This window comes from Pangasianodon hypophthalmus, chromosome 24 (assembly GCF_027358585.1).
Source record: "Pangasianodon hypophthalmus isolate fPanHyp1 chromosome 24, fPanHyp1.pri, whole genome shotgun sequence".
Lineage (NCBI taxonomy): Eukaryota > Metazoa > Chordata > Actinopteri > Siluriformes > Pangasiidae > Pangasianodon > Pangasianodon hypophthalmus.
The window spans coordinates 16,788,510-16,802,105 of record NC_069733.1 but is presented as its reverse complement, the minus strand read 5'-3'; the positions used below and the strand labels follow the sequence as shown (position 1 = coordinate 16,802,105).

The window sequence follows — 13,596 nt, the reverse complement described above, 5'->3', positions numbered from 1 at the left end:
CACACGTGTACACACACACACGTGTACACACACACGTGTACACACACACACGTGTACACACACACACGTGTACACACACACACACACGAGACACCAAGGTTTCACGGTCCAAACTACCAGTAACACCTAGAAAGCACACAGTTACTAGTACACAGACACAGAAGTTATAGACTTCCATTACGCCTTATCTTATCCCTGGTTTTCGCTTTATTACACATTTTCAAAAGCACGTTTCCAGATCAGAATTTCCAGAAGTCTATTTACACACGTGCACACAAAAGGATTTCTCTTCTTTCCCTGCTTCTATTCGTTTTTCACTTGAATGTTGTTGGTTCCTATATCACATTAAAACTGGAAAAATAAAATCTGTTATGATTTATTTTGGTTTCATTTCTTCTTTACGTTAAAAAGACAGACTGCAATTTTATCGGACGTGTGTAGACTTTTTATATCCACTGTAGGACATTATAGCACTTTCTTAAACAGTTTATCATACAGAAAAAAAAAGAAATTCAGTTCATTTAAGTTTATTTACATTGTCATAGAAAAAAATCATAGTTTATCATAGAGAAGAATGTTTATCCTAGCACAAGAAATGTTTACTTTTTATTATTCTGCACCAGCAGCTTGATCATAATGTTTTTTTAAAAAAATGAAAATATGAAGTGTGCTGTGTTGGCTCCATATTTCATGGATTCACAGTCAATCAAGCAAAGCAACCCCTTTTCTATCCATCCTTCCTTCTAAACATGGAAGGAACTCAGTTGTAAGTCACTGTGGATAAATACGAACTAAAGACAAATGAGGATGAGATCGTACCATGTGCCGTCAGGTTCGGTGCTTGGACTGACCCTCATGCTGCCCATGTGCCACTGCGCCAGCGGCATTTCACTGGGTGTTGGGACGAAGCTGAATGTCCCATTATTGATCACATTCTTCCCTACAGTGTACAGATACTTCCACTCGGCCCTCCACTGATCAGTGTACGGCTCTCCTGCGGTCAGAAGAAGAACATCAGCATCGGTGTACATTAAAAACCACTCACTTTAGTTTTATATCCGTTATGATTCTCACACAGCTTCTCCAGTTAACCAACTTTCACACATACTGGTTTTTCTGGTGAAGTTACCAAATCGTAACACTCTTGGACCAAAGAGTAAAACGAAGTATAAGAAAAAAAAGTTCTTACATTAAAAACTACAAAAATGGATCTCAGGTAAAACTGTGCTGAATATGTGAGTTTCTGTGAAAATTATTCAGCAAAGTTACTTTTTGCAACTTGTTTTGATAAAATCTCTAGAATTAAAAAGTTGTTCTTTTGAGTTCGAAATTAAGAAGGATGGTTCTGTTCCACTTACCGAACTCGTCATAGCCCCACAGCTCAACGTTTACTCTCTCAGCTTTAATTAGAGATGAATTCCACACCATCAGCAGAATCCCACCGACGCCCGGCGTACCGTAATACTGCCAATGAGTCCCGTTCACCAGGATGAGCTTATACTCCGCGCTCAGCTTACTGTGGTGCACTGAGCAACCGATCACACCAAGCCAAGTCAGATAATGTCACAGTAAATCAGTCTATGATGTGGGATGTGAATTTAATTATTCGTTAAACTGAGATGCGAGTCTGACCTGAGAGCCATCGTCCAGCTCGGTTATAGTTCAGTCCATCAGTGGAAACCTTAAATGGGATCCAGCCGGACTCAAACAGCAGGGGAGAGATGCAGTGACCCACACCTTCTGCATCCACGTAGCCCTGAGTCGTGATCTCAGACTTAAACCTGCACACACACACACACACACACATACCATTTAAAAACCAATTCTGTTACAGAATAAACCAAATTTAACTTGTCGGCAATGATTTAGGCCTGTGGAAAACAGAAAATAAATACTATCACGATACTTGGATACATTTTCAAGCTACATTTTATTTCCATGATCACACACTAGTTTTTCTAGGGTTATCCAACATGAAATCTTATATAATCAAAACTACGTACATCAAAACATGTCCAGGAAAGTTCTGGAAATGTATTAATCATAGTTTGGTTTTAATAAAATATCCCAAACATCCCTCCTCATTAAATACAGTATTCAAAAATCTACCAAAAGTCAGGGACCGGGTAAAGACAGGATTAGTCAGAGAAGCCACCAAAAGGCTGCGGGTAACTCTGAAGAAGCTGGAGAGATCCACCGTTCAGATGGGATAAGATGTTCACAATAATAACTAGACCACTGCACAAATCTGCACGGTATGGAAGAGTGTTGAGAAAAAAAGGCATATAAATTTGCCAAAAGGCATGTTGAATTGGAAGAAGACTCTCTTGTCTGATGAGACCAAAATGTAGCTTTTTGGCCTTGCAGTAACGCACTATGTTTGGTGGAAACCCAACACCAGTTATCACCCCGAGAACACCCTTCACACTGTGAAGCATGGTGGTAGTAGCATCTAGTTGTTGGGCTGATTTTGCAGACTGCTCTGCAAAATTCTTCAGCAGAACAGCCATGTTTGATAATTTCCTACTACATGTGCTAAAGAACATCTTTAGTAAACCCCGACTCTCTTCTTACCTGCAGGTGAGGTTGAGGTTCTTGTCAAACTTGACGTTGAGCAGTTTGAAGTCGGTTCCTCCGAGCAGAGAGCCGGAGTGAGGTGAGATGTCCAGGCAGAACTGTTTCACATCTGTACAGCAGTTCAATAAGGTCTCGCATGTCGGGCGGCAGGAACAGGACGCCAACTTTTCACCACACCGACCTTCACAAGACTGAGCTGGAGGAGGGAGATGAACAGATAAATCAGGACAGAACAGATATATATACTCACCAGGGATTTTAACAGGAACGCATGGACACCTGCTCATTCATGCAGTTATCCAATCAGTCATGTGGCAGCAGTGCAATGCAATTAATCATGCAAACACAGGTCAAGAGCTTAATGTTCACTTTAAGCATCAGAATGGTGTTTCACTGACTTTGACCTGTAAGTACCAGACATGATCTCCTGGAATTCTCTCTAGAGTTTACACAGAATGGTGCAAAAAAAAAAAAAATCATCCAGTAAGCAAACCTAAGAACGCACAACTCGTCAAAACTTGAGGTGAATGGGCTACAACAGCAGAAGACCACATTGGGTTCCACTCCTGTCAGCCAAGAACAGCGTGGTGGGCACAGACTCACCCAAACTGAACAGCTGAAGATTGGGAAAAACCGTCACCTGTTGGTATTAACGGGCTCAATGTGTGCATTCCCCACAACATTACACCACCACCACCAGCCTGAACTGTTGACACAAAGCAGGTTTGATGCCATGGATTTAGACACTAGACATTTTTCTCATCTTCACCTTTCCAGGTTTGGTGAGCCTGTGCCTTGGCTGACAGGAGAGAAACCTGATGTGGTCTTCTGCTCTTTTAGCCCATCCACATCAAGGTTCAGTGTGTTGTGCTTTCTGAGATGCTTTTCTGCTCGCCACGGTTGTATAGAGTGGTTATTTGAGTAACCGTAGCCTTCCTGTCAGCTCAAACCAGTCTTGCCATTCTTCTCTGATCTCTCTCATCAACGACATGTTTCTGCCGAGTTAACAAATTCCTTCATAGTTTTTGTGAGGTGTTGATCAGGTGAATGTATGTCGGTTTTTTCTTGTTTGCTCCATGTGAATCTGGTGCCATGTCAAATCTAATCTATGAGTCCTGTCATACAGGTTACAGAAACTGTACAGAACCAGGCTTCATATGAAAAATAGGGGAGCTGATAGAAAAGTCACATGACTTTTGATCCATCAGTTGGATTAATTTCACAGTGTTTCAGGACCAGTACCTTCTTCCTGCAGTGCAAATGTATCCTTAATGTATATAAACAGATTATATGGTTAGACATAATGACTGCAATGAAACATTAAAATAAACTTGTGACACGATTCCTCAAAACACTGACAGAAATCCACTCAGCATAGTTAAAGAACACACAGGTAGTGTTTAATGGCCTCATTACAGAGAGTGCAGATATAATATCAGTGCTACAAATTATAATTAACCAACAATATATGCTGCAGGTGAAAACATGGGTCAGTTGTCCAGGATATGCTCAGCTCATTTTAGATATGATTTGGGTGGCACAGGGGGGCAAAATAAGTCTTGGCACCCCAAAGGTCACCCCAAGTCTGATCTCAAAACACATCTGAGAGATCCATATGACCAAATGCTTTATAGAATCATAGAGCAACTGAATGCAATGAAGGCAATTGAGTGGCATCATTATGTGGCATCACTGACAGACTGTTTTCTTTCTTTCATTCTTTCTCTGTCTGTCTCTCTCTCTCTCTCTCTTTCTGTGTGTGTGTGTGTGTGTGTGTGTGTGTGTGTGTACTCACCTGCAGCAGGTTGTGAGATCAAATCCACAAAAATCAGCATTAAGCACAAACTCAGCACTCTGTATATAAACATTTTTCCTGACACTGACTTCACACAGGAGTTTTTTTCAATCCATAAAGTGCCTCTTCTTCACCCCAAAACCTCAAATGTCACCCAGGAACCGGAAACAGTCCACTTTTCCACCAGATTGTCCTATTTAAACCAGGTCTAATGGCCCTTTAATCACTCCAGTACAAGTTCAGACCAGACTGTGTGTAAACGTGTACTTGTGCCATGACATTGTAGCAAAGGTCTTCCTGATAATCATCTGCTCTCTGCTCCAACACTCTGAGGCGCTCCGTTACTGTTTAACCGCCCAGTGTGTGCAGGAATAACAGGTTCCAGCTGAAACAAAAAAAACAGCTGCATTTAAAGCAAACAAACAAACAAACAAACAAACAAACAAAAACGCTTTACTCACTAGCTATGTGTTCATCGAAATGTTTCCATCGAAATGTTCGCTTTTTAATTTTTTTTTATTTTTATATTTATTTATTTATTTCTTGACTCTTAAAATAGACGGTAATCGGGTTGCCAAGTCTATAAAATAACACACACCAAAAACCCACCCCAGGACTAGCACTTAAAATATCCACTATTAAAATCATAACTACTATCTGTCGTATATTCTGTAATATTTATACATTTAAATTAATATATTAATACATATAAATATTAATTCCATATTAATTTTATTTGTATAGCACTTTTAACAATGGACATTGTCACAAAACAGCTTTACAGAAATATATAGCTAAATTCCAGATATAAAGTTTACATTTTAAATCTCTAATCCCTATTAATATTTACTTTAAATATGAGCATTTATTTAAAAAAAAAAAATTCATTAATATTACTCCCTCTCTCTGAGTAAGCGCTCTATCCTGGTCAGGGGTGCAGTGGATCCGGAGTCTATCCCGGGATCACTAGGCGTGAGGCAGGAATACACCCTGAATGAGACGCAGAGCACACACACACACACACACACAGACACACACACATTCACACATTGAGACATTCTTTCAGTCACTGCTATTATTTGTTGAATATCATTTTCAGTAAGCGCTTTATCCTGGACAAGACTGAGGTGGATCCAGAGTCTATCCCGGGAAGACTGGGTGTGATCCGGGAACACACCCTGGATACATGTCGGTCCATCACATGGCACCATACACACACTCTTTCACACTTAGGGCCAATTCATCTCAGCCTGTCCACCTACTGGCCTGTTTTTGGACAGTGGGAGGAAACCAGAGAACCTGGAGGAAACCAACACAGACCCGGGGAGAGCATGAAACAAAAACTCAACGTACACAGACAGTAACCTGAGCTCAGGATCGAACCAGGGACCCTGGAGCTGTGAAGCGGCAACATGACCATTTTTATTATTATACACACACTATGGCTTTTGATATAATATTTTGTTATGGTGGCGTGTTGATGTAGCGGGTAGTGCTGCCAACATACAGCTCCAGGTTCCTCGGTTCAATCCAGAGCTCAAGTTTCTGTCTTTAAGAGGGATTTAACATGTTCTCCTCATGTGTGAGTTTCCTCCAGGTTCTCTGGTTTCCGCCCACTGTCCAAAAACAGCCAGGAGGTGGATTGGTGATTCTAAATTTCCCCTAAATGTGACCATGTGCATGCATGACGCCCTGCGATGGCCTGGCAGCCCTGCGATAGGCTCCGGAACCAACGTCAAAGTAACATCATGCAATACATTTTAATGAAGTGATATTAAACCTACACAATTACCTTATCCACTTCTTTCACCAAAGAGAATCAAATGATCTCGTATCACTAGGCTACAGAAATTGTTATAAATAAAGAATAACGATTTGTATGAGAATGCATGAACCAATTCACAGACTTACACCATATATTACACTGAATGTAGTCTATTTACATTCTTTTTATTTAATAATCAACCACTTCTCCTGTTAATTCACTACATTCAAATCATATTCAGAGCCCACGTGCTTACATAATAGGTTATGCAATTACTATCTGCATAAAACAGAGCACAGTGTCGTGGGCAAACCACAGACATGGCAACCAGAGTTAATGAGGAACCTCTTATTTCAAAATTAAAGTCCTCTAGTTTTCAGCCTAAGAGCTTGAAGACTTCAGAGCTAGTTTATTAGCAGTAAACTAGCCAGCTAGCTGTTTTGTTTGATCAGAGGACACGTGGGCGTTTCTAATTTGCATATTTATAAATCCTGGCATATTTTCCTCATGAAATGGCTTGAGAGAGTATGTCCAAAACCTTTTTCTTAGATCTACTATCATGCTGGCTTGCATAATACTAAGGGACAGTTACAAAAACTCTGTAACACCAATTTTGATTTCAGGGCCACTTTAAGTATTTTTAGTTGTTTCTTTCTATTTATTATAGCACGATTAAATTACAAAAGATATATATGATACGATTTAAAAAAAAAAATTACTTTCCTAGCAATGGCTAGGAAGTGCAACAGCATTCACTTGTGAATCAGCTGCGATTTCATTTGTTTAATGCTAAACTGGAGCCTATAAGCTTCCTGTACTTGTTAGCTTCATTAGCCTAATAACTCCAGTGCAAAACTAAAGAAGTAAACATGTTTTGAATCCAAAATGCTCCTTTAAAGTTATTTGTAAATCATACTCTTGGTATTAAATACACGTAATTGTGGATAATATGATGTTATTAATATTTTATAGATGTGTGTTTGCTGAGGCTAGGACAGAAAAAACAAGACACATTTCGGACACAAAAGTTTTCAAAGATGGTGATTTATACATTACAATAAAAAGAAAAACACACACAATAACAAATTTTGTTGACAGTAGGTACTAAAAGATAATCCTTTGCACACGTTTATGAGGGTCCAGCTCTTACTATTTTACTAAGTTTCTTCCAAGGATCACAGTAAATATATGCAGTTGTTTTAAATGTTGTTTACTATTCTCATGGTAAAGTTCACATAAATATTAAAGGTGCAGTTTGCAATGTTGACATTTGTTTTCAGACCTCTACAAACCATATTACTATAAAAGAGAACTGAGAGCAATACAGCAGTGTAATGGGATCTTGCTTGTTTCTTCATTTCGGGCTTTCTGGCCCTGAAATGAGCTCCGCCCATCACCAGTATCCAAGCTTTCCACTGAAACTCCTTCCTTAAGAGGCAAATGTATTTTCAACAAAAGGGGTGGAGTCAGTTGGGGGCGTGGCTTATAAACATTTTATTGGAATTGCAAATCACCTCACTGACAGTATTACAAACTGCTCCTTTAATAAGAATGTCAGGACGCTCAGGGCTAAATGGAGCACCACGACATTCCTTACAGTAACAACGAGGTCCGAATAAACTAAAAATAATTTGAAGTCTACAGTGTTCAGCCGAGAAAGCTGCTTTTCTCCTAAAGCAAAGCACTGTTGTATATTACGCTTTAAAAATAATTAATATGCATATCAGCTGTTATTATCTGCTAATCAAGAGGTATGAGGAGTGTTTCAATCTAACAGACCTGCCTGCAGTTTACTCAGCTTATAATCACCTAAAACACATTTTACATTTTTTTCTTTGCATTGAAATTGTGTCATTTCATTCATTGCACAAACTATTGCATTGATGGCTTGAGTACAACAGATATCAAATAAACACATTTCTCAAACACTTGCTGCTGAAACAATGGCTTAGTCATGATTAAAGGAGAAGTTCAGCCAAAAAATGGAATGAAGTGTACACAAGTTTCCCAAAGCATGTGTCAGGTCAGAGTTTTGCTTCTTAATTTTTGCACTGGAGCTAACAAGTAATAAAAGCTACCAATTTAGCTTTGTACTAAACATTTCAGCTAAGGGCAATAATTGTGTACATTTCATTTGTGGCCAAACTGTTCATTTAAATACACATTGGCTTGAGTTCTGATGCAGACATACACACACGCACACACACACACACCTAACACTTGTCCTCCTTCGCTCCATTTCCAGCAATACAAACAAAAAACACATATATCGATGTTCATATACAGACTCAAAATTTCAACATAAAATAAAACAAAATGTTCCAGCTTGAAGATCCAGACACATTTGCCGTGTATAAATGGCTCCACCCACTTTTATTTAATCCCATAATAAATATTTCATACCCACTACAGATCACAAGTAACCTCATTTATCCACCGCCGTATTTTTTCCTGCATCGTCCTCTTTCAAAACGCATCGCGGTAGCAGCTAAGCTACATCATCGATGTATCCTCCACGCATTGAGGGATTTCATTACTGCTAAATGGAAAATAGTGCAGCATGTAGGGAACAGGGACAGGTTTCTCACATACACTGCAACATATTTCACTGCAACTGAGACTACTACCACTAACAATTCTAAAGAATAATTTTACAATAATAACAATAATAATAATACAATAATATTTATAATACAAAACAGGGCCCTGTTCTTTGTACGTCGATTTGTGATTCCAAGATAAAATGACGTATGCAAGATTCGCTAATGGTGATCAATCCAAACGGGATATTTAAGTTCTTCAAACGCACCTGGGAATTTGATTAATTTAGCTGGATTGAGTTGTTCGAGATAAATGCACACTCCTGGTTTGCCTGGAAAGGGCAGATAACTCGAGACTCAAAATCGTAATCAGCGAGTCAACGATTGGCGAATGGTACGGAAGCCTGGAGAGGCCATTAAAGGTTTTTTTTTTTTTTTTTAGCACAGTGTAGTGAGACATACACTGTTTACTATAAAGTGGCTATAGGAGACTAAATGAGTGTCAGGAACTCATAATGTTTGTGCCAATCTTAGCTAGTGTGTTTGCTATTTCGAGTGGTTGAAATGATGACATTTTGTTCACACAATTCAAAAGCACAATACATTTAAGTGGTTTTGAAAACACCAATATAAAATAACACCATTTTTTAAAATATACACTCTCAGAAATGAAGTTACAGTAACTTTTCCTTGATGCTGCTCTTACCATAAAGAGTAGTATCCACTTAAATACCTTAAAATATTTTTAAATGTACACTATTTTCACATTTTCAGGTAACAAAGACGTACCCTTAATAGTAGCGATCCAGCGACAAGAGGAAGTACAGAGAGTAGAGGTACCTTTATCTCTGAGAGTGTATGTATAACAGTCACATAATTATGCTGAGACGGCAGTTGTGATGTCTCACGTCTCCCATGCTACAACTTAAATTAACAAATATCTATCATGAACATTATAAGTAGCAACTGAAAAACTCCAGCTCTAGACTCTTAACTTTAGACAAGAGCAGAATTACGTGAGATTGTTTTAATAATTGTGAGATATATTACAAAATATGCTGTGTGTGTTTTTCCAAGCCAATTTAAACCGCTTGTAAATGCGCTATCTAATCTTCTTTATGTTTAATAGCAGATTTGAGTTTACGGACTTGTCTTGGTAAAACAAACCCATAAAAATGTAAAATTCTCAACAATCCAATCGAGCTAACTCACTAATCCACGTACAAAGAACAGGCCTTAGCTTCCCTTGCAAGTAAAAACTCAAAATATGTTCCAGAGACAAAATTCATTGCACTGCAAAATTGAAAGGGAAAAAAAAAAAGATACACAATAACAAAAGCAAAATACTGTTTTACATTTCTTCCAGGGTCTTTCCGATTTTCAAACATCTTCAAACATGGTCACGCAGTAACTCGTTATTAACAACTTATTAGCTGTGACCATATTGTAGCTGCACTGATTGGTCATTTTATCAGTTAAAACATACCATATAGGTCACTGTAGGTGTACAATTACTGGCCATAGCGCATCTGTTGCACAATAATTCATCAATCCATCTATCAAAGGAAAGGAACCACAACAGGACCACATCTGGATACCTGCAAAGTGACCTGCATGGGAGGTGTACTTAAAGAGTCTGATCCCTTTAAAACACCAACGGAGAACAAAAAGAAATGTAATAGTGTTTATGCTTGTGCTGATATCACTCAAATTCCCTTTTTAAACAAAATTTAGGTCTCAGCAAGTTGTACAAATCACTTGGAAGACAGATTTCAAATGGTGTCTTTAAAATTAGACTCAAAAACATGTTTGTTAATCCTTTCGCTGTAAGAGACTTTCAATATCTGACCCCTGATGACCCCATGATGCCAATCCAGAACCATAAGTTCCCTTCACATCAAGGTTCCATGCGTTAATTAACATTAATAAACCATAAACCTCAGCATTAATCAATCTTACTTCATGTTAAAGTAGCAAAGTAAAATGAATTAACTAATATTTATACCACAGCACTGTTGAATTCTCGGTTCTGATTGGTCAGATAGTGTTGATTAATTTTCTCTAAAAGCAGCTCTGACTGTAGTTCCATCTGTAATTCAAATCACAGGTTTATATTAATACACTTGTGCTAATATGTTATTGTTTCTATAGTAACCGCTTATTCACAGGGACACTCCATGTAAAATGATTAAAAAAATGTCTAATTGTTCCATTGTGAAGTTTCCTGTGAGGAGATGAGGAAGGAGTCTCCAGTGTCAGACAGTCAGCGGTAAAGATGTAACTAAGTTTTCCAACACAGGAAAATCTGCTGAACGGATGTTTTTGTGGTTTCTTGGTGACATCACAAGCTGCGTTTGTTGTTTACGAGAGAAAAAAGAGACGCTTGTGAGGGAACGATTGTTTATATTAATCAGTATTACTGTCAGTATTAATACACTATAAGTAATGGCAGCAATTAATTAACACCTGTTTTAATTGAAGTTTATAGTGCTAATTTTATATTTACATTTAATTATTAATCATTTGCATAAATCTTAAGTTTGTTAACATTATTTAAGTTGTAATAATGCTCAAATTTATGGCTTGCTAATGTTATCTAACACAGGAAATAGTTAAAGGAACCTTAATGTAAAGTGTTACGCATTAACGTATTACATTAAAGGAACCCAGACAGGCTCCTGTGTATAATACATACAGCAAATTAAATAAATATGAGACTACATGTCAGGATAAGAACTTCATCATATAAAGACATATAACAGCGATGGACAAAAGAAGATGAAAAAAAAAAAAAAAAAAAACCAAACAAACTACATCTTAGAAAGGAAAGAGCATAGAAGCAAGAGTAAAATAAAGGCGCATATTTGGTCTACTAGAAGTCAGTTTACGATTCTTTGGGAAATAATACAAAAATACAAAATAAAGAAACATTGCCACACAATAGTGCCTGCACTTTGTTTTATCCACAATGATGGTGGCGTTGTGTTGTGCTGTTTGGGTTGCTCTGGAATGCGGTTTGGAATAAAAATGGCAGCCAACGCAAAGCTAAGGGCTAAATTAGCATGTTTAGCATGTTTACATGCTAGCATGAGAATGTGCCAAACTCCAGCTAGAAAACTACATTATTTATATGACCTTCGAGATGCTAACAGCTCATGATGAATAAATTTAGTTACAAGATGGCAGAATATTAAGTGTTCAGTAACACTTTAGTGAATATTTCTGGTTTATTACATTTTGTGACCTACAACTTCACTACTTTCCAAAACAACACGCTCTTGTTGACTTCACCTTACCATGTAACCTTGGAGAAGTGGGTCGAATCCCTGCCACTATCTTTTCACAGATTGTTTTCTTTTTTTTTTTTTTGTGCTGAATCATCCTTCAGTGGAACTAGCTGGCTAACATGAGCAAACCTGACAGGATTTCTGAGAGGACTTTAAGTCATATTCTGGAATGTTTATCTGCTAATGCTAGCTAACAAGCTAATATGAAATACCCTGACAGAATTTCTGAAAGAATTTTTAATCGTAATGTTAGCTAAACAGGGAACATTAACTAATGACAGGATTTCTGAGAGGATTTTAAATCATATTCAGGAATGTTTATCTGCTAGCTAGCTAACATGAACTAACCTGACAGGATTTCTGACAGGATTTTTAATCATAACAATGGCTAGATGGAGAACTGTAACTAATGACAGGATTTCTGACAGGATTTAAACTTTTATTAGTAAAAGTTCATTTGGTAATGCTAGCTAGCTAGTAAGTAAGTTAACATGAGCTAACCTGACAGGATTTTAAATCTAGGAGAATAGTAACTAATGACAAGATTTTTAAAACTAGTCAACTAGTGAGCAGATTAATATAAGCTAAACTGAGACAATTTCTGAGAGGATTTCATGCCATCTTCTAGCTAGCTGGCTAACATCAGCTGATGACAGGATCTGAGAAAATCTTGCCTCTTTGAGTAAAATCAAACAGGAGCTAAACTGACAGGATTCCTGGGAGGATTTTAGTTCATAAATGTTTATCTGTTAATGCTAGCTATCTGATAAACATGAGCTAAACTGACAGGATTTCTGAGAGGATTTTAGTTTTAGTTAAATGTTTATCAGAGAACAAAAACATAGATTTGCCTTTTAGTAAAAATTTGCAGTCTAGTCGTCTACTTTGAGATTCGCACTATGTTATATTTTATATCAGTGTTTGTTCGTAGCAGGAGCCGAGAATGAAACCAGGAACTTGAGCTTGTCTACAACACGGTCAGCGAACTTCAAATACTTTTCAAATGTAGCACTGAAACCAAACTTTGAGCGTTAAAAATGACGTGACAACTGACTAAACATGGAGGTGAAGCAGGTAGTGTGGTCTATTAGATGATCAAAGTGTTCTCCTCAAACCGGTCCATCATGGTGAAGACAGGGACAAGGAAACAAGGGACAAAAACTAAAGAAAATATATCGCAATACAGAGAAAAAGGAGGAAAAATTACAAATGCATATTGTACGTCAGTTAAAGTTGTAATTTTGCATCTGAATTGGTTCAGAGTGAGTTTTTTTTTCTCCTCGAGCCTATCAGCAGCTCCTCTGAGTTCGTCCAACATTGCACAGTTAATTTCAGGCTCAGAGCTCAAATCCGAGTCCCGTACTCACTTCTCATTGGGCAGATCCTCAATCCGAGGGAGGGGTTAAAGATTAAAGGTCAGGTTGAGTGCATGTCATGTCCGGTGCTATCCGAGCTGTATCTGTCCTGAGTAAACAGTCAGGAGGAGCATGATGCTGAAACCGGTTAGCAGGCCGGCGTTCTGGATGGCGAAGGTCACAAGGTTTGCGCTTCCTCCAGCTTCCTCTTCCTCACGACTCACTTCATTCATCTCGGGAAACTGATCAAACACAAAGACGTGTCGATGTAAAAAGC

General features: G+C 38.1%; 2 protein-coding genes across 4 annotated transcripts in view; both read right to left on the bottom strand.

Annotated features, from left to right (window-relative positions):
• susd2 (sushi domain containing 2) overlaps positions 1-4,934 on the bottom strand; it is a 32,158-nt gene extending 27,224 nt beyond the window's left edge. Inside the window, exons 1-6 of the mRNA XM_026931295.3 lie at positions 4,834-4,934; positions 4,373-4,757; positions 2,575-2,773; positions 1,633-1,781; positions 1,359-1,526; positions 820-994 (exon numbers count right to left, since the gene is read on the bottom strand). Of these exons, the coding sequence (XP_026787096.3) occupies positions 820-994; positions 1,359-1,526; positions 1,633-1,781; positions 2,575-2,773; positions 4,373-4,445 (764 nt within the window). The 5' untranslated portion in view covers positions 4,446-4,757; positions 4,834-4,934. The remainder of the gene's footprint in view (positions 1-819; positions 995-1,358; positions 1,527-1,632; positions 1,782-2,574; positions 2,774-4,372; positions 4,758-4,833) is intronic.
• Positions 4,935-7,165: 2,231 nt separating this feature from the next.
• The window catches only part of slc39a14 (solute carrier family 39 member 14), a 38,222-nt gene continuing 31,791 nt past the window's right edge, over positions 7,166-13,596 (bottom strand). For all 3 annotated transcript variants that reach the window (XM_026931414.3, XM_026931415.3, XM_034299197.2), the window contains exon 9: positions 7,166-13,561. In XM_026931414.3, the coding sequence (XP_026787215.1) occupies positions 13,409-13,561 (153 nt within the window). In that variant the 3' untranslated portion in view covers positions 7,166-13,408. The remainder of the gene's footprint in view (positions 13,562-13,596) is intronic.